Consider the following 18,844-nt stretch of genomic DNA (forward strand, 5'->3'; position numbering starts at 1 on the left):
TTCTGTGGTATGTGACAAAGTGATTAGATGGTGACAATCTGCCATTCCTGAGCAAGTCTATTGTTGAGCTTCCACAATATGAATGAACATAATAAAAGTAACATAAAGTAAAGGGTAAAGGGCTGGCAGAAGAGTCACATTTTATGGGAGGACAATTTCTCTCTAAATCAGACCCTTCAGTAGAACTAACTTGAAAATCCACCATGAAACAAAATTGGCATATATTATTCCTATAATCCCGAACAGTTCTTCATGTACATGGCCAAGCCTCTACTAAAACTTAAAAAAAAAAAGTACTCAGTGTCTGGTATCAACAAGTGGCCCTTCCAGGTGCTGTTCCCTTAGCAATGGACACCAATTTAGAGGATTCTTTAATAGAAAGAAAAATTGGGTGGGAACATATATCCCACTGCATATCAAAGCTGAAACATCCACATTGTCATAGTCCACATAATTTCATGTTTATAGCACTTCCACTCAAGGATGCAAAGAGCTTACACAAAGATTTAAAAAACACAAGTTAAATGGATAAAAGAATTAAAATAAACTAATGGATGAATAAATACAAAGTGCAAAACAGAGCAGGAATTTTAAGTACAACACAACAGACAGCAACAGCGAACACAAGGTTACAAAATAATGTTAAAAAAAAAAAAATCTTAAAAAAGTCAACCAAAATGATTAAGTTAATTAAAAGCTATTTTAAAATGATGGGTTTTGAGACATTTTTAAAAAGTTACTGTTTTTGCTGGCCTAAGGTCCTCAGGCAAAGAATTCCACAACCATGAGGCCTCCTTGGTAAACTGGAAAGCATTCTTCAATTTATTGTGAAATGGAGCACACAATAAGTCTCAAAGATGAGTCTATCATTCTGTATTTGTGTTTACATACCATTATAAATCCTGATTGCTATAGCAGGATGCTGAAGAATTGAAGATTTGCAAGCTTTGCTGCTGGTAAATTGTACAAACAAGAAGCAACAGGGAACTTTATTCTACTTGCTCTATATGGTGACATAATATTTCAGGAATGAAAAAATGAATGATTCTACTTTGATCACAGTGAATGTATTCAAGTCATGAAGTTATACGTCAAATGACTTTTAGTGTCCTTCTATGAACCTCTATAATTGTCTTGCCAAGATTGCTGGTTACTTGTAGCACTATAGCTTTGAGCCATGGCTTCAAGATTTTTTTAAACAACAGTAATTGTTTTCAGGTCAAGGGTAGGTAAATAATTTATAGACCCTCAGCATGGAGAAATCCCACATTAAAGCATCTCCTCTGGGTTAAGCATGTCATCTTTCTAAGAGTGTGCTGTATTTTAGTGTTTGAGCTTTGTTAACTACCATGGTGCCCTGGGCCACTGGGACAGCAAGGCAGTGACGCTGGGATGTTGTTTATTACAGGTTAATGCAGCACTAACCTGCCAGTCGAGACTCTAGGGAAGCTCTTGTATCATGGGAGGTGGCACAGTACACAAAGTAGCCTAATATTTGGCTAAAATAATTAAGTGAATTGTACATCAGTAAGGTTTTAGCCTGACCTTTTTACATTAAAATGACAGTTTTACCAGAATACCAGCTGTCCTAAAACCAAAACCCTAATAAAATTTGTATTCTTAACACCAATGTTAAAAATGACCGGGCAAAACCCCGAGTAAGAGCACAAGGGACGAAGATCTTTTATTCATAGTGCATCAATCAACCACTGATCTGGACCATTTTAATAAGCCTACATTAAATTTTAAACCCAGTATATAACCTAGGCTGAAAATTATTTTTTCATTATCAGTACATATACTGTGCACAGTAAGCCGGGGTTCGTAGAAAAAACACTGAGATGACAGAAACCTGTATTTCACGCCATTTTACTTACATATTCAAGATGATCTTCAATAATATGCAAATAAACGGCAGTGAGGCTGTTAAGTTTGATGCCAAAACATTGTCATTGTAATAAAGAGATATTAGTTGTTTAATTGCTTGCTCTGTAGTGGATGTGCAGCAGTATACCATATGGTTCCCTACCAAAGATAAACATTCACACGTTGGCCTTTAATTGAGCCAGAAATGGGTTTAATAATTTGAAAGAATATCTAAGAATCCACTGGACACTTACACAGCATATGCTTGTCTGATTCCTTACTTCAGTTTTTGTGATGTCTGATGTTGGCCCCAAGGTTTTTATAAATTCAAACCAATAAAGATGTCCATCATGGATGCTACCAATTAGCCATTTACTTGCAATAAGCCCTATCTACTACATAGCGTGACAGGGATGTTAGTCATGCTTATGTTTGAGAGCCAAGTCAGAGCCAAAGGGATGATCGCTATCACTGTCCATGAGGTTAGCTGACTGGACCCAGGAGTGGTAAACACAAAGACTGTATCAGCTGTTGCTTCATGTGATTTTTAAATGAATGAAAAACGATTCCTGCACTTCCCACGCAGAGTCGCCAAGTCTAGCATTAGCGGGGTACTGTAAATGCACACAAAAACGACTGTCAAGTTGCTATCATCACAGCAGGGACATCTGCAATGTTTGCTTGCAGCTGACTTGTCACCTGAGTGATGAGTAGCATTACAAGCCCCACTCAAATGTCTATACATACACGGACAAACACTTAAGATAGATAAGGGCGACGTACAGAGGAGACTGGGCTCGAAAAATGGCCAACATTTGCCTAACGAGTTATTTATGTGCGAAAGAGGTCAGTTCAGGTCCAATGTGAAGTGAGCAAGCCTGCTAACAGTGAGCTAGCCACAGCTGCTAGCTAGCAGTTAGCCTGGCGGGCCTGTCGTGCTCTCCAGCCAGCAGTTTAGCAAGACGTTGTCAGTTAAGAAACAACAATTTGAAGGAGCGCGGTGTATTTTTCCCTGTGGTGGTTTGCATCCAGTTGATGTACACATGAGCCCAGAAATGCTGCATTTACCTGCTGGGATGTGAGCTCTACATGTAAGGCTCGGGAGGATGAGGCTCCAGAGTTGGTGACAGAGGCGGCGGGGATGGCAAGATCCCGACCGGTGATGGAGTTCATCCTCCTATCGGCTCCTAGCGGCTTCGCCTCATTCAACAAAACATCCCATCCCCGGCATCCAGGACACTCGGTTTGAGTTTACGACGATCCGGCCCTCAGCATGAAACGTGTAGACATGGATGTTTAGGCAGGCAAAGCGCCGTACTAGCTGTCAGCTAACCAAGAGGACATAAACAAAGTAGAAGCTATTTTGCTACTTGGTAGGAAATCCGTCTCCGGTTGGGAGGCGCGACTGCTAGATTGTTGATTGGTTCAATGTGACGCCAGTTATATGGAGGCGGGTCCTATTGCGGAATTCTCGCATCACGATTGGTCCAAACGCCTGCTCATCGTGCAGGAAGGGGTGGGTCTTGAGCAAAACCTGTCAAAGCTGCTAAATATGAGGAAGTTGCGCGGCGCAGCGTGACCTGCAGGTGATACCGCACTGTGATGTCTGTCACTTTCCCCAGCAGTACAACGGCGGTCAATGTGATTTTTAACCTTATATGCCAGGGGCTGTCAAACGTTATGTCTCAGAGCCCGAAATACACATGCACTTAGCAATGGACCCCCATATTGTTAAAGGAATAGGTCAATAATAGTGAAAGTGAAGCCTATGATTACATACTGTCCATGATATCAAATACATTCACATGCCCCGATTGGGATCATTTCTCAATTTTATCACATTTATACCTATAATTATACTTGTATAGTAGTGCATCACTCCATTAATCATCTATTATAGGAGTGATGTGCAATACGTAAGCCTGTTGAGGAAAACCAAAAGATACCAAATATGATTTAAGCACCAGGGGGCAGCATCGGCCACAGCGAGAGCAGCATTTCCACAGAGGAGGTCGTTGCACCTCATAAAATTTGCATCGATTGATAGTCCCAAAGCTTAGTTCATAAACACGTGGATCCACGTGTTTATGAACTAAGCCAAGGGGTTGCACATGATCAGTCCCTTCACAAAATAAAATAAGATAAATCAGTTTAAATAACTGACAACAGTGATGCTCAACCTGCCCTTAATTTCTTTACAGTGAAGTTTCCTCACTTTTTCAATCCGCTGCCAACATTGTTGAAGTAGCTTATCTGTTAATATATAGGCTATACCATGTTAAATGATATTGAGCATCAGCAGAGCGTTTTACAAGGGCCTCACAGCTGTCATAATTTCAAAATAGGATGCTGCATTCCAAATATCTAGTTGGGCCGTGTGAAAAGAGAGACAGGACACACATCTCCTGAAAACATACAAAAGTTTAATTTAAATATTGGCAGACAAATGATGGCTTTCATTGTATAGAAAGGCCTCACTGTTTATTGCTTGCAAGTTTATTGCACACAGATTAGAGGGATGTACATTGCTCTTTACAAGTCACAATGGTGAAGTCAGAGGAAATTACTTTTCAAATGACATTTCTATCAGTCAATGCTAACCTTCTTAACATAACCCAAGCTTATATATCTGGATGATTCCCAGGGTATGTGCTTTAAACCAAATATATCAAAATAATAAGGCACTACCCACAGTGATCCACTCCTATTGAATTTACATATCACCCTTTGCATGGTTACATAGAGAACCATTATACCCTGGAATCAGCAAACATCAGGAATTTTACCCACAAAATGCACTTTCTGTCACTGAACTGTGGCTCAAAGGTTTTTCAAAGGCCTCAACATACAAGACATCAGTTTTGGCTGCACAGGCGAAACTTACACATCTAGACCTGGTCATTGACAGGACAAGGGAGCAAAAAATGAAGCTAAGCAGCACAGAACTGTCTTGGGGAATTCTCGTATCAAAGGCTAATTTTCTTTAGACAAAAAAAAAAAAAACTCAGAAGGTAATAACCAATACAAAAAGTGCATCAGTATCCATGGAGGGGAAAAGCATTAGAATTGCTCATTTCCTCTCTACAGAATATAATTAATAATACTTTGTGGCATCATGCAATTGCAGGTACCCGTGCACAGCACATTCACAATATGAATCCATCCCAGATAATTCCTTCATGCTCATTTTTCACTACAACATGCATGTGTGGGGAGAACTTCAGGTCTTTGGCTCAATTAAACTTTGGGACTAATAGCCCTATATTGAGGTGGTACCTTCCAGTTGCATTGTTTGTGCATTATGCATAAAATAGGACCTTGAGAGCTTGGGGAGAATTACACGAATGTACGGGAAAGAAAACCTTGGCAATTCATGAATGCTCTGCACGTTAACCTTGTAGCTCCATCTAGTGGAGCTGATTCCCCATTACACTGATAAGAGAGTCCAAACTTCATGCCTTGATCTATTGAGAAAATGTAAACAGCAACATCAAAGGCATTATTTTTGATGTGGGACCCTTAATGCCAGTGTAACCGGGACCAATTAACTTGTCAGTGGAAGTGACGACAGCAGAGAAAGGGGTCATTCTTTCAATTCTTTCAGGCAAACATTTCTTCAAACCTGGCATTTCTTGAGGCGGACCTGCTGCATGTTCATGCTGGGTGAGTGTGAGATGATGCAGAGAGCGAGGGCTTATTTAGAAAACGTGCTCATGTGTAAAGATTGCAGTCTAGAGATGGTCCGAGCCAGGCAACACAGTGAATGGGGTGGGTCTGAAGATGCTGCCACAGTTCTTTGCTTAGAGGCCCCGCTCTCATTCACTGGATGTGCAGGATGTCGCTTTCCTTCAGACCAAAGTGGGTCTTGTACTTGTCAAAAAGGCACTGGAGGGACTTGACGTACATTGAATGGTAGAGATCCACCATATCCTGAGAAGGATCCTCAATTTTTGGCACTGTGATTGGCTCCCCAACTGTAATAAAAACACACAAGTTTAAAACAAAGAAGTGATTACAACCAAAACGTTGCATATGTTAGAAGCCTCACTGTTAACCATTAATATGCCCTCAAGCCTGGATAAAGCAAATATTGACAGTGTGGATGGTTGGTTAACAACCTTTACCTGTTTGTTGTCACTGTCATGCAGTAACCTTTACAAAATGTTTGATCAGAGAAAGGCTTTGAAATTTTTCACATTTTTGAGGACATCCCTATCTTATCCTGTACCACTCCAATTTGAACACTACACTGAAACCCAGCGTTATAAAATCATTTTAAATTTAACTGACCTATTGTGGTGATAGGCTTGCAATAAGGCACAATGCCCCAGGACTCGCTAGAGAAGAAGCCGCATCCGTGAAACAGACAGGGGGCAAAGCCCAAGATCTTCTGCAGCCTCTTCTGAACCAATCTCCACCAGCTGCCTTCCTCAAAGATCACCTGCTTGTAGGCATCATTCTCTCCAAAGGAATACACTGGCACCAGGTCAGACCTGCAGGAGCAAAAGAGGAGGTCACTCATTAACTGTCATAACTCCTACAAGTATATTTCTACACAGAGCAGCAGCTATGTACAGTGAGCAGTCTGTTTTCGAGGAACAACAAACAACAACAAAAAAAATGATACAGACCAATTAAGCTGGAAATGTTTAATGTATAACATAACTGGTGTGTATTTGTGGAGACCAGAGGCCATACTTTAGAAGCTATGACCTTAGAAGGATAATATTGATTTGAGGCACCTCTTTTTTCAAAAACAAACACGAAAGCCAATAGTTAACTAAATGTTTTTGGACTGTATTTTCCCTCTGACTAAAGAAACAACTTTCACAAACTGGCTATAGTTTATATTTCTGATACTTTTATTATACAAAATCTAAACTTCCTTGTACAGAAGACCCTACTAGCATGGTATGTATTATTTTTGGATTATTTTGCACAATTTGTAAGCCATTTCAGTTTAAGTATATTGTAAAACTGTTAACAAGATTCAGACAATTACGAGGGAGACTTCAAGAAGGCTTTCTGTGTTTAAATTTAGGAATATCGTTTAACTTGCACCTTTTAATTTTTCTGATAAAAGGTGAAGTTGAGACCAAATGAATAAAGAGTGACTTTCAAGCTGCTTTAGAGGCATTAGAACCAGCTGTCATGCCTTAATAGCTCCAGAAAATGGATCAAACGTGACCTAAATTCACACAGTATTGGCTTATTTGAGTTGTAATGCTAACCTAGTTGTTATGAACAAGTCTGCATAACTGTGCTGCTTTTCTAAAAAGCTCTAAGCCTCTTTGGACAAGGTACAACCGGTGAATATATAATCCACAAAACGATCTGATAAAGAATCAGGCTGGTTTGGGTTAGCAAAACAAATGAAATCTGGGAGACTCAATATTATAGTGCAGTATCGTTATGGTGTTGAGGACACTGCTGAGGGCACTCCAAAGCCAGCTCACACGTAGGTTGCTCAGGCTTAAGGAGCATCTATCGATCCCTTGGCCCTTGTTGAGTGGGTGCAGCGTGCCAGAAGCAGCTCTGAGCTTCATGAGAACCAATACTGCAGCGTTCATTCAGGATTTGTTCATGCCCTCTGAGAGGTAACTTCTAACTTATTGTGAGTGTTCATTAAGGGCTTATTCATTCTAGTGAGTCACTAATGCCCTGAGAGTAACATTTCCACGCTGAAAACAAATCCAGTGTCTGAATGTGGTGCACGCGGCTCACCCTTTCTGGAGGGCCAGCCTCACAAAGCCTTTGCGGTTCTTCAAGGTGACAGAATTCATGCCCGGTGCACAATCCAGAGACTCGGCTGCTCCCCCAACCACAATGACGACAGCGTTTCCTGTCCCGTTACATGACAGCAGGTAGTCGATAGAGTTTTTGTTTACCGGACAGATACCTGTGGAAAAAAGAGTTGATGTAAGGATCATGATGATTGGTGTTCAATAACTGCAATTAATTCTGAGTATTTCCTTTAACCCTCAGGGAGCAACAGTTTACTTTATCACATTATAACAGTTCAGTCATAGAAAAGTACAAATACTTTCTGGTAGTCATTGCACTGCCTTACGGTGCAAACTCTACAAATTTAGCACTTTAATAGGATAAAATTAACCTTGTTTAAAAAAAAAAATACTGAATACCATAAAATCCATTTCTAGCCCAAACAAAAGATGTTGCAAAACAGAAGAATCAATTATCTGTTTTGCAACCAACTGGCAACCTCAGATTCCAAAAAAAAAAAAAAAAAGAAGAAGAAGAAGTCTTACAAGCAAACTTGAATGTTGCAAAATTCAGGAGAAAGCAGTGAGTAAAGGTTCAAGAATATTGTTGCACTGGTTGTTAACACAAATTCTAAAATACCAAAAAAAAGAGAGAGACTGTATTTGGCCAAAGATAAAGCCCAAAGAGCAAACTGTTCTGTTCCTCTCAGAACAGAACAGGCCATCTGAGCTCCATACATCAGTGAAATCAGCCGATATAAGCAAACAGAGGCCATTTTAGCTGCGCAATAGGCCAAAGCTCATAGGTCTCTTATAGGTACTGTTATCAACCTTATCAGGAAAAACTCAAATGAAACCTCCTCTCCCTTCAAACCATCTCACCTCCAGACATCAGATAGTCCCGAAGGACTGGTAAGCGGAAGTTTCCTGCCAGGGTTGCCAGGGAGGGCTTGATGCCTGGGAATTTCTTGGAGAAGCCTGTGGCCTCTGTGCCAAAGTTGCAGAAAGCCCCGAAACAAAAGATGCCGTGGGGGTGGTAGCCAAATATATAGTTCCGGTTGGGCAGTAGGTTGTGGGTCTTGATTAGCTGAAAGACAAAAACCCCGAAACCCAAAGTGTGAGTGCTTTCTTTTAGTCTGTGAACTTAAAAACTGACCTAATAAAAATAAAACTATGTGTGAGCAAGCAATATTGCTAAAATGAGCACAAGACCTGTATATCAGCATAAGTAGGACATCCTTATCAGTTCAGCCCTATTATGGCTCTCCTCTACCTGCTCAACAACAGTTATAAACTAATGACCCAATGTTTTTAGTACCTTTGCTCTCTACATCTTCATCATCACAAAACTGAGTCATACATATCTCTTTATCTTTAGGTTAGAAACATTTAAATAGTTTCATGTCAAAATCTCCAGAAGTGCAGAATAACTGATGTCAAGCGCATGTAAGAAAATGAAAATGTGCATGCCAAGATCTACAGTGTAGCCTTAGATCCACTGCAATGTGTACACAAAGCTCCCATAGTGGCTAGTCAAACATGACAGTTGCATAACCACATTAGCAGATGAGATTATATTCAAGATCCCCTGTAGTAGGGTTTCCACCTGGCTGGCATGGCAGATGTGAAAGAGGTACTGTGTGGTGGGACCAATGGAGATGGATGACGTTTAACAATATACACTATATGACAGGAGAGAGAAACAAGATGGATACCATATAAGAGTTATAGGTTACTACAAATATCCATTACAGAACAGTCCAGTCTGTGTTTCTAGTGCCAGGAGAGAATTATCAAATGTGAATATATCTTAACACTGTAACACTCCTGAATCCCTCCACCCTTCAATTCAGATTCAGGGTACAATCATATGTCAAGCTCCCTGCAAACTTATCATATAAGATACAAAACCGTGTTTTCCTTACACGTTATACATTACCCTCTCATTTGAGATCCACGATGCAAATTCATTAAGCCAACAAGCAGATGAAGGTGATTGTTCATCTTCCCTTTGCATGGTGATACATTTATTGGCTGTGACAAGTGCAATTCTATTAAATTTTAGTTTGTTTTTGTTTTTATTTATATTTATCAGAGATGTCTTGCCCAGTAGAGTTACTCTAGGTTCTGTGAGGATAGTTATTCCTATGATGCCAGTTTGATTTTTGTTTTACATTTTGTCTCACTGGCTCTTTCATCCATGATTGAATCTGCTGGTGTCACTCTTAAGTTTTCAGGGAGCTTGACAGAGATTTCAGACCAGAAAGTGAGTTTCAAAAGCCGCAAGTCTCTGCGCCTAGCAAAGTAATTGTTATTGATGAGCAGCCCTATCAGGCTCCCACAAAGAAGATAAAAACTAGAGTCAAATAGATACCTCTTATGTCTCTACAAGCCTACTAACATTAAAGTCTTATAATTAATTCTTTGGGACAACAACACAAGTGGCTAGCTAAGTCTTTGTGGAGGTGCAAACTCAGCTAATAGAACTGACTGATAAAAGGTATTTCATCAGCATTAAGATTTCATAAAAAAGTCACAGTGCCAGCTGGCATCACGTATCTGGGTGACCAAAGGATGATCTCATCAGTGCACTCAGACACAGCTAAACGGTGCTCAAAGTACAGACCACAGCGACGAACAAAGTTCAAGCTGCAAGGAGGAGTATGCTGAATTCCCAAAGTGAGTCATCAAGGAATGTACTCTAAATACAGTTGACTTTACACTCAGTAAATTAACTGGACCAAAGTGGGCTTTTTTCACAGAAATGCTTTCGTATATAGTGGTTTATTAGGTGAATAAATGAGAGATTAATCACACAAGCTGTATGAAAGCCTCTGGTTCATTAGTATTCTGAGGAGTGAGCATGCAAACTAATGGCTAGTGACTCAATAACACAGGGGAATGTACACTGGCTTTTGAGAAACACTAGATCTTATGTGTTGTAGAAAGATCAAAGTTTTTGGATAATTGCATTCACTGGAAATGAGGACTGTATTGTGAGAACATTATCGTTTCACTGATCCGTCTCCCTGAAATCGATTATTCAATAAAATCCTATGACTAGTCGTTGACTAAGAGTTTCTTCAGACTGAAATTACCCACAGTGTCATATGAACCACAGTCCAACTTTGACTTCTGGCCTCTGACACATTTTTGAGGTCACAGCAATAAGAGCTTAATCATGCACAACTACTGTACCACCCACTGCTCGCGGTGCAGTGTGTGACTGTGATCATGTTCCTCTTTAACCTGATCCGGGATTGTCTTCCTATCTCAAGCTGAAGGGGGGTGGACAAGTGAGGATAAAACTCAAGCTATCAGGTAGGACAAAGTCTAAAACTCCCAACCAATGTCAAGCCCTCAGCATAATCAACACGGGACAAGGAACAGCATGGAGCCTACAGCTGATACAAGATCCACCCCCTGATAAGCCTTCATCTATAGCGTCAAACCTTTGCACAACAGAGAATCAATCCAGTAGCTAAATCACACATATAGATTATCTTTGACATGAGTTGTAAACATTAAGTGTACATTTTGTCTCAGAGGTTTAGTAAAGGGAGGAATATGGATTGGTGGTAAAAATGGAGAGATCTGATTTTCTCATCGGTTGCCATTAATATGCCTGTGGGTGCAGCAATTCTCCTGCTGGTCTTAAGTTTTAAATGACGGGGTTGGATGAATTAAAAACTGCACTTTAGGAAGCTGACATGTCCACCTACCCTGATAGGGAAGTAGTCTCTGAAGTAGGTCCATACGGTCCAGCTCCGTACCCAGGAGGACCTCCTGCCACCTGAGAAAAAAAACTCTCAAGTTAAACATAAAACCTCAAAAAGGTGTTAAAAATGTCAGTATTTTCTTCTAGTTACACATTTACAATAGTCAACATGCTGTATAATATGAAACTTCTCATATGCAAAATATGAGCTTTGTCTGATATTTATCAATGTTAAACCTACATAAACATGTCAAATAGTCTGTGTTCATTCATCCTTGTGTCTTATCTCAGACATAACAGATTGATTGTGGGAATGATATCTCACCATTGTGTTTTTTTAACTGCAAGCTAAAATATTGACTTTTATTGGAGTAGCCTCATCATGTCAGTCAGTGTATTATTTTATATGTTGGAACACAGTGCAAGGATGCTTTATGCGATGAATGCGATGCTTGGTGCCTTGCCTCGTTTCGGGGTGTTCCAGTCGAAGATGAGCCAGGCGGTGTAGATGGCAGCGATTACCCAGCAGTCAGTGCAAAACATGTAGATCAGTAGCACAGTGCACGCAGCACCTGGAGGGGAGAGGAGAGAGAGTGGGATAAAGTATTTGAATGGAAATAGAAACACAGTGCTGTCATTCTGTAACACTGATGAATCTGTAGGAAGTTACCTAAGGGCTACAATCCCACAATTCAATGAAAAACAATTCTTGTCAAATATAAGGAAAGCAATTAAGAGGAAAAAACCCACAGGTCGTACAAGAAGTGTGTATGCAGCTTAGCAGCTTGACCTCCTTATTATAGAACTAATGAGTCTACATGCTAACACGGTTATGTTTCCTTGGTTTCTTTTTCTTTACCAGGAAATGCATAGCAGTACACACACAGACTCACCCATGGCTAGGAAGGTGATGACCCACTGCAGCACAGAGATGGCCTGGAGATGTTTTTCCATCTTGGATCTGCAGGGCCAAGCAGCCGATGGCAGGTCCTGCAGGGCAGAGAGGATGCTGGAACCAGTGCCTGGAGAACAGAAAATAAAGAGAAGTACTGTTAAAGTTGTCAAACATCCATGTCAGTGGATAACTGGCAATGCAGTCAGCCAGTGGAAGCAGAGATAATAAATCAAACTGTGACAATGCCAAAACCCTCTTCCTAGTGCTTCCAGTTTCTCAAATACTCACCAAAGCAAGTAAAGAGGACCACAAACACGAAAAACTAGACAAGAGAGATTGAGACCCTGGACTAACGAAGACTATCGAGCGCACTTTACCACAGGATGCAACCAATTCAGGCCCCTTTGGCACTCAGCCAAGCTTCAGTAACCATAGAGACTCATCAGCATGATCCAATCCACAGCCCATACAAGCGTGGCCAAACAGATCCCTAACCCTAACATGCGAGGAGACTGTGTGAGAAGACGGGGCACAGCATTAACGTTAGACACATTAAGATAGACTAAAGCTAGTCAAGCTCATAGCAAAGGGAGCCGGTAAGGAGAAGATCTGCCCTTCAGGACAACACAGTTACCTAATCCCATTTGTGGACACTGAAAATAACCCAGTACTGTGCTACTGAAGACTAATACCTGTGAACTATGAGGCTAGGGTGTCTTACAGCTATCACTGGTTGGACTGATGCCATTGTTAGATAGATAGTGAGCATGATGATCATGGATACGATTGGTGACCAGCTTGTGGCTCGTCCTAAATCTGCCTTACTGATGTGCTCTTCCCCCCATTGCAAGTCACATCCAAGCACACCAATTACAACAGAAAATTAGAATGCAAACCAAAACTGTCCCAGATCCTGCAGGTGAAGCAACCACGTAGAATGTGTGCATTTAACCCTGACACACAACCAAACTTTGCTCCGTAGGTGACCAGGACTTTTAATCATTATCCACACACCCTATGGGAACTCAATCAATCAATCTTTATTTATATAGCATCAAATCACAACAGAAGTTATCTCCTGATAGAACCTTGCCACTGTTGCATTTCACCATTGCATTTCTTATTACCTGCTGCACTGTATACAGTCTTAAATCTGTTGGCTATGGGTGTTACGTCCCTGCTCCATAGATATGGAGCATGGAGCAATAGATATTCAGTGCATTTCCATTCTTTTCACTGTAATTATCTCATTGGTAGGTTCTGCAAATGCAGGGCTGGATTCTCATCAACAGCTGCCATCTCCTGCTTGCATGCATATAGTCATGAGCTGTTTTGTATATAAGGTGAGTGACATGTATTGGTAATCTTAAATTGCATGCCCTTTGCTGTCCCCTTCCTCTAAAACTAACATGCTGTTGGCTCTGTGTGTCCGCTGGTATCTACTTACAGTATGACTCAACGAGAGATGTCAATATGCTCCTGCGTCAATGTCACCGAGATCAATTCCTGCACATTATATACTTGCTAAATTAAAGTGAATCTGATCCTACAAAGCGAAAGTGTGCCATCAAAAAAAAAAAGTCTTTGTGACCCAGATCAGGATAAGAAAAAAAGTACTGTATAAGTTAGTTTATCAAGTTTTTCCACAACAGCTTTCCAGAGAAAAATTATTTTCACGGTAGAATATTCCCTAGAAGAAATCTTCCATTTGATTTCTGGATTTATCAGATGCATAAAACCACAAAACCTCACAATAAGGCTCTTGTACAAATCAGGTCAATATTCCTCTTGATAGCTGCTGCGTGAAACAAGCAGACCCACGTTACCTAAAGGGATTCACCCCCTCCAAAAAAAATAAATAAATAAATAAATAAATAAGGGTAATATTAATAAACTGTCATTGTTTCAAGTTTTTTTTTAAATCTCCCATACAATCACTAATACTTATATGGGGACCTAAAGTGACTCCAAGATATTAAATAATTAATTTACAGTGCGCTTATCTTTCTTTGTTTTTTTTTTTTTTTTTTTTTTTTTTTTTTTTTTTTAACTACGATCATTTCAAAAGAAGCTAAAATTTTACTGTAGCTGTGTGATTTTTTTTTTTTTTTAATTTTGCAGTTTGCAGCTGCACCACTCTTTAAGTTCCATTGACCTCTTCCACGCAAACTTCTGATTTGTTTGGCTGTGTTTGGTTGCTGGCTGCAGCCTTAGTCAACTTCATCATCAATGTGAATTACTGAAGACTTTAAAGCGTCTTACCTTTTAGGACACCGGAGTATGCAGCAAGAATGGTCTTCATTACTGCGGATCCTTGAGTGATAGAGGTAGCGGAGAAAGAGAAGACTCAGAGATGTTTGCTTGCTGTCAGGTTTATATCGGTCCTAGCCTACAGCTCCTCTATCATGACTGCATTCAACTGCACCAGGTTGACGCTCCGAGCGGGCATTTAATCGGAACGGGGAGGAGTCAGACACAGAGGCAAGTGCGCTCAGCAAGAAGAAGAAGAAAAAAAAGCAGAATACAGCTGTGATTAATGTGGCAATGTGTCTCCAAGGCACAGTGACTGACTCCAAGGCAAAGTGTGAGGGCTGTGGGGTGAAACAGCAGCAGCAGCTTCCCTGCAGCCCCTCACTCTGTTTTTAAAGAGAAGGGACAGTCACGTGGGCGCACGGTGCTCCTCGGTATCAAGCACTGATCAGTCCTGGGTCATCACATTTGGTTAAATCTGATTCTATCTGCTTTTTACTTGTATTATGATATGACTACTGAATATTGCCCCAGTAACGATAAACGACATGAATATCTCCAGAATAGCCTATGTCTGGAATAAGTGTGTGAATGTGATGTTCAACAATGAGTTTACAGTAAACCCACTGTTTTTAAGTCCTGAAATCATGATAAGACTACTACAATATTCCTTAGAAAATTTTATAATAGGCTACACAGGTATTTACTTTATCTGTGTCGGACAGTTTTTTTTTCTCATATGGTATCGCTATATTCCTATGATATTATATGGACTGGGGAACTCAACACGTATTTTTTCAACTGGTATAATATTTCTGCAGTGGTTGAGCAATATTCAGATAATATTCCTATAGGGACCTATGTTGTGTATGTGATGCTCACTTATGAGTTCATGTATTGAATAAATAGTTCAACAGTGGATGTATTTTATTTTATTTTATTTATTTGTGTTTGTTTGTTGTATAGTTGTTGTAGTGTTGTATTGTTGTATCTTAGAGCAGCCCTACACTGTATGATTAATATGTTGTTATTGGGTTTATTTTAATAGTAGCCTATATTTAGGAGTGAGCTTAGATTAGTTTATGTTATTTGGTTCTCCTATGGTATCACTATGATATTTAAGAGATTTTTTTTTTTTTTTTTTTTTTTTTGGAGATTTAAGGTGTCTCATAGGGCTTTACATAGTATTATAATCACTAATGGTATGGATAAATAAATAAATAAATAAAATACGCTAGAATGCACCCAAACCGTTTTGAGAACTTAAAGATGTCGAAGAAAAAAACAACAACAATGAAAATCACGTCATTTCATAGAAAGAGGTCATGTGAAAAGATTTGTCTCTGTGCTCATTAATGATTGGAGGCACAGTTAAATCATTGGTGGATTTTTTCCCATGGCTGCCCCTAAACTCATTATAGAGCAAAAGAAGACATCGTTTCATGTGAACTGTTCTCTCGTTTCTGTCCTCACAATGGTAATATTTATAATATTCCCATAGGAAGTGATACTGTAGTCTCAGTGTGCGCTATACTGTTTTAAAATTCATTCATTTTACAGTAAGTCCGTTTTATGAGGCATACATTTCACAAGGAGTGTACAACCCTGTGCTGAAGAAAGTACATCAATGTTATAAAATCACATATTTCAGAGCTTGTTTTATGAGGACATTTCAAAAATATCTAAAAAGTGTCAAAAACATGTATTTGCAGATGTAGATGACATTCACTCAAACAATGCATCAGTATATATATATACTGGAGGCGATTCATTATCCGAAAAACGTGTATTTCACACCATAAAGAGTTGTAAGTGATACTGACTCTTGCACTGACAGTGAAGCAGAGAGCTGAGTCCATCAGAGAGCATGTGAGCAGCAGTGGACTGAGTTGTGTAAAGACCTCATCTTCTGCCATCTGCCTCTTGGCAGGTCCTGCTCTTCCTGTCCTTCGACAGCCACTGTGCCAGCCAGCATCCAGGCATGGCCAACCTGACTCACTGAAACAAACACTAAGCCATAACCTTAATATGCAGCTGCCTGCTAGATACATTTTTTAAAAAAGCTTGTCAAATAGCTGAAGCTTTCCTGTACAACTCAACCTCCATGGTCAATACCAAGCCAAAGCAATTTTTGCACTGAGGTCAAGCACAGCTGATATTTCACACTGAAAATTAGTATCTTAATATTTCATTATTTTCATGCCAAAAAATGACAAGGATTCAGTGTTTCTCTAATAAATTAACCTTGTCACGGTGAAAAAACTCCTGATACGGCATTTAAGTTAAAATCATGTGACAATAAAACTGTCCACTAAACCCCTGACTAATGAAATTATTTTAGCTTCAGTAGCTCTTTATGTCAGGGTGGCCCACAAAATCACTCTGGGATATATTAAGCCTGTAAATGATTAATTAATGTACAAAAGCATCCACAATTGAACCGTTAAATGAATAAGCACACACATTTTATTCCTGAAAGGTAGACCATGTCCTCTGGCAACCTGACCGTCTACTCTGATGTCTTGACTTTATGCAATCAGAGGAAAATTCCTAGAAAATGTAATTAAGTCACCTAAGCCTCTCTGCATCTTCTCTATCTAATGATTTGTCAAAATGAATAGTGTACCTAAAGCTGACTGGAAATATCCTGAAGGAATGATAACTAAATCTATCTTTTGTACTTTGTATCTAATGCTTGCAGTTCATCCAAAAAAAGCTGAACTGATTGCACATATCCAACGGGACCAGAATCAAAAGTTTTTTGGATGATATCAGCGGTACAGTCCTTGACATGAAGCTGCTGTTGAGAAATTTATAATCCTGGAAAGTTTGGTTTTAACCCATGCTATATTTCATAGGTCTCAACAATCACATGTTAATTTCTGTGTTCTTTTTTCAATTATTTTCTTCTGAACTTTACATTTCGGCACTGACTGATCACCATATTACCTGCATGTCAGTGATAAATTATTTTGTTCCAGCATCTGAGTCTACATAGTTTCTATACAAGCACAACCAAACAGACCACAGATGAATTATTCATGTATGGCACAATACCTAATCTGCGTAATCTGGTGATACAAGTTGTTTTTGTGTTACATGATCTATTATATAATAAATATATGTTTGCATAGATACTCAGTTATCTACAGATATGGCTTTGTTATCATCCCTCTTCCTGTCTGTTTTTCCCTATTTAGTCTGGCCTATTAGGATTTTATAAATAATTGTTGTTTTTTTTTTGTTTGTTTGGGTTTTTTTTATGAGAATTTTCTCATTTGTTTAGTCTCTGAGATTAATAATGAATGGTCAAGCTCCTGCTGTTATATTTGCAAAGGACAGGAAACTCCATTTGTGCGCTATTTTCTTTTCAGAAAATAATACAATTAGGGCAAGATAAGATAAGACCCGATGGAAGGCTGTACAGAGAGAACTGCGATCTTGATTTGTACTGTACTTTGGCCACTTCCCTAAAAAATAAGTCAATAATGTTGTTATTCTGACCTTACTCGCACCCACCCAGGAGGAATCTGAGACTTTACAGTTCACATCTGCAAGCGGCTTTGTCTAAACAGGGAACCTTGATGTCACATTCACACTCACTGTCAGTCACAACAATGGTATTGTTCCTGTTGCTGTATGAAAGATGGCTCTCTGGTTACATTTCATCCCTGATAATGTTTTTCTTTTCTTAATTAGAGTCAGGTTCTGTTAGATCAAAGAGCAAAGAGATGTATGTATGTATCTATCTGTCTACTTATTTAAATCAGTCTCCATTTTTTTTCATACTTCCTTTGGTCTACTGTTCGGTCAACATAAATGGACTGACAATATTTTTATTCACATAGTGATAACGGACTAATCTAATTGCTGATTGGCCAGTTTTTGCCAGTATTCCCCTTACAGACGCACCCATAACTTTTTTACTTGGTTTCTCTTTGTTTAAGATAAATTCAATGATGATTGCAGTGATTTATTTCTAATATCAGAATCTCCCTTTTCACATCAAACCACTGGCACTAGATTTTCTGTTAGTCAGCATTTTGTTCTTCAAATACAGTAGCGTCCAACCCTCACCCTGTCTGTGTTCACTGTGTGTTGAAAGCATCTGGACATTGTCCAGTCATTTCATTTGGAAATATCTCCGCCTTGCCATCTGTTATAAAATGATGCTGCCAAAGCTCACAGACAGTCTTATCATTTGGGAACCATTCCAAAACCACGCAGTCACCTTTGTGAGTAATTTAAAACTAATAAACTCATAAATGAGACACGTATTCATATTTACTGAAGGATTTTGATCCATGAACCCAGGTTCATTTAAATCTCCAACAAACTTGATCAAAATGCACTTTATTAATCAAAAATTAATATTTCAAATACAATAATATA

At 39.4% G+C, this 18,844-nt stretch overlaps 2 protein-coding genes across 2 annotated transcripts in view; both read right to left on the reverse strand.

The window, feature by feature from the left end:
- Positions 1 to 3,243, reverse strand: part of uvrag (UV radiation resistance associated gene) — a 103,069-nt gene extending 99,826 nt beyond the window's left edge. Inside the window, exon 1 of the mRNA XM_030068716.1 lies at positions 2,935 to 3,243. Coding sequence (XP_029924576.1) covers positions 2,935 to 3,039 — 105 coding nt within the window. The 5' untranslated portion in view covers positions 3,040 to 3,243. The remainder of the gene's footprint in view (positions 1 to 2,934) is intronic.
- Positions 3,244 to 4,269: 1,026 nt separating this feature from the next.
- On the reverse strand, positions 4,270 to 14,842 carry dgat2 (diacylglycerol O-acyltransferase 2). Its single transcript, XM_030069827.1, has 8 exons — positions 14,465 to 14,842; positions 12,201 to 12,329; positions 11,772 to 11,879; positions 11,312 to 11,382; positions 8,472 to 8,676; positions 7,591 to 7,765; positions 6,157 to 6,359; positions 4,270 to 5,840 (listed from the first exon to the last, which is right to left on the reverse strand). Exons 1-8 carry the CDS (start codon positions 14,502 to 14,504, stop codon positions 5,686 to 5,688), a joined length of 1,086 nt encoding a protein of 361 aa, XP_029925687.1. The 5' UTR covers positions 14,505 to 14,842; the 3' UTR covers positions 4,270 to 5,685.
- Between the last annotated feature and the right edge of the window lie 4,002 nt (positions 14,843 to 18,844).

This window comes from Myripristis murdjan, chromosome 14, assembly GCF_902150065.1.
Source record: "Myripristis murdjan chromosome 14, fMyrMur1.1, whole genome shotgun sequence".
In the NCBI taxonomy this organism is placed as follows: Eukaryota; Metazoa; Chordata; class Actinopteri; order Holocentriformes; family Holocentridae; genus Myripristis; species Myripristis murdjan.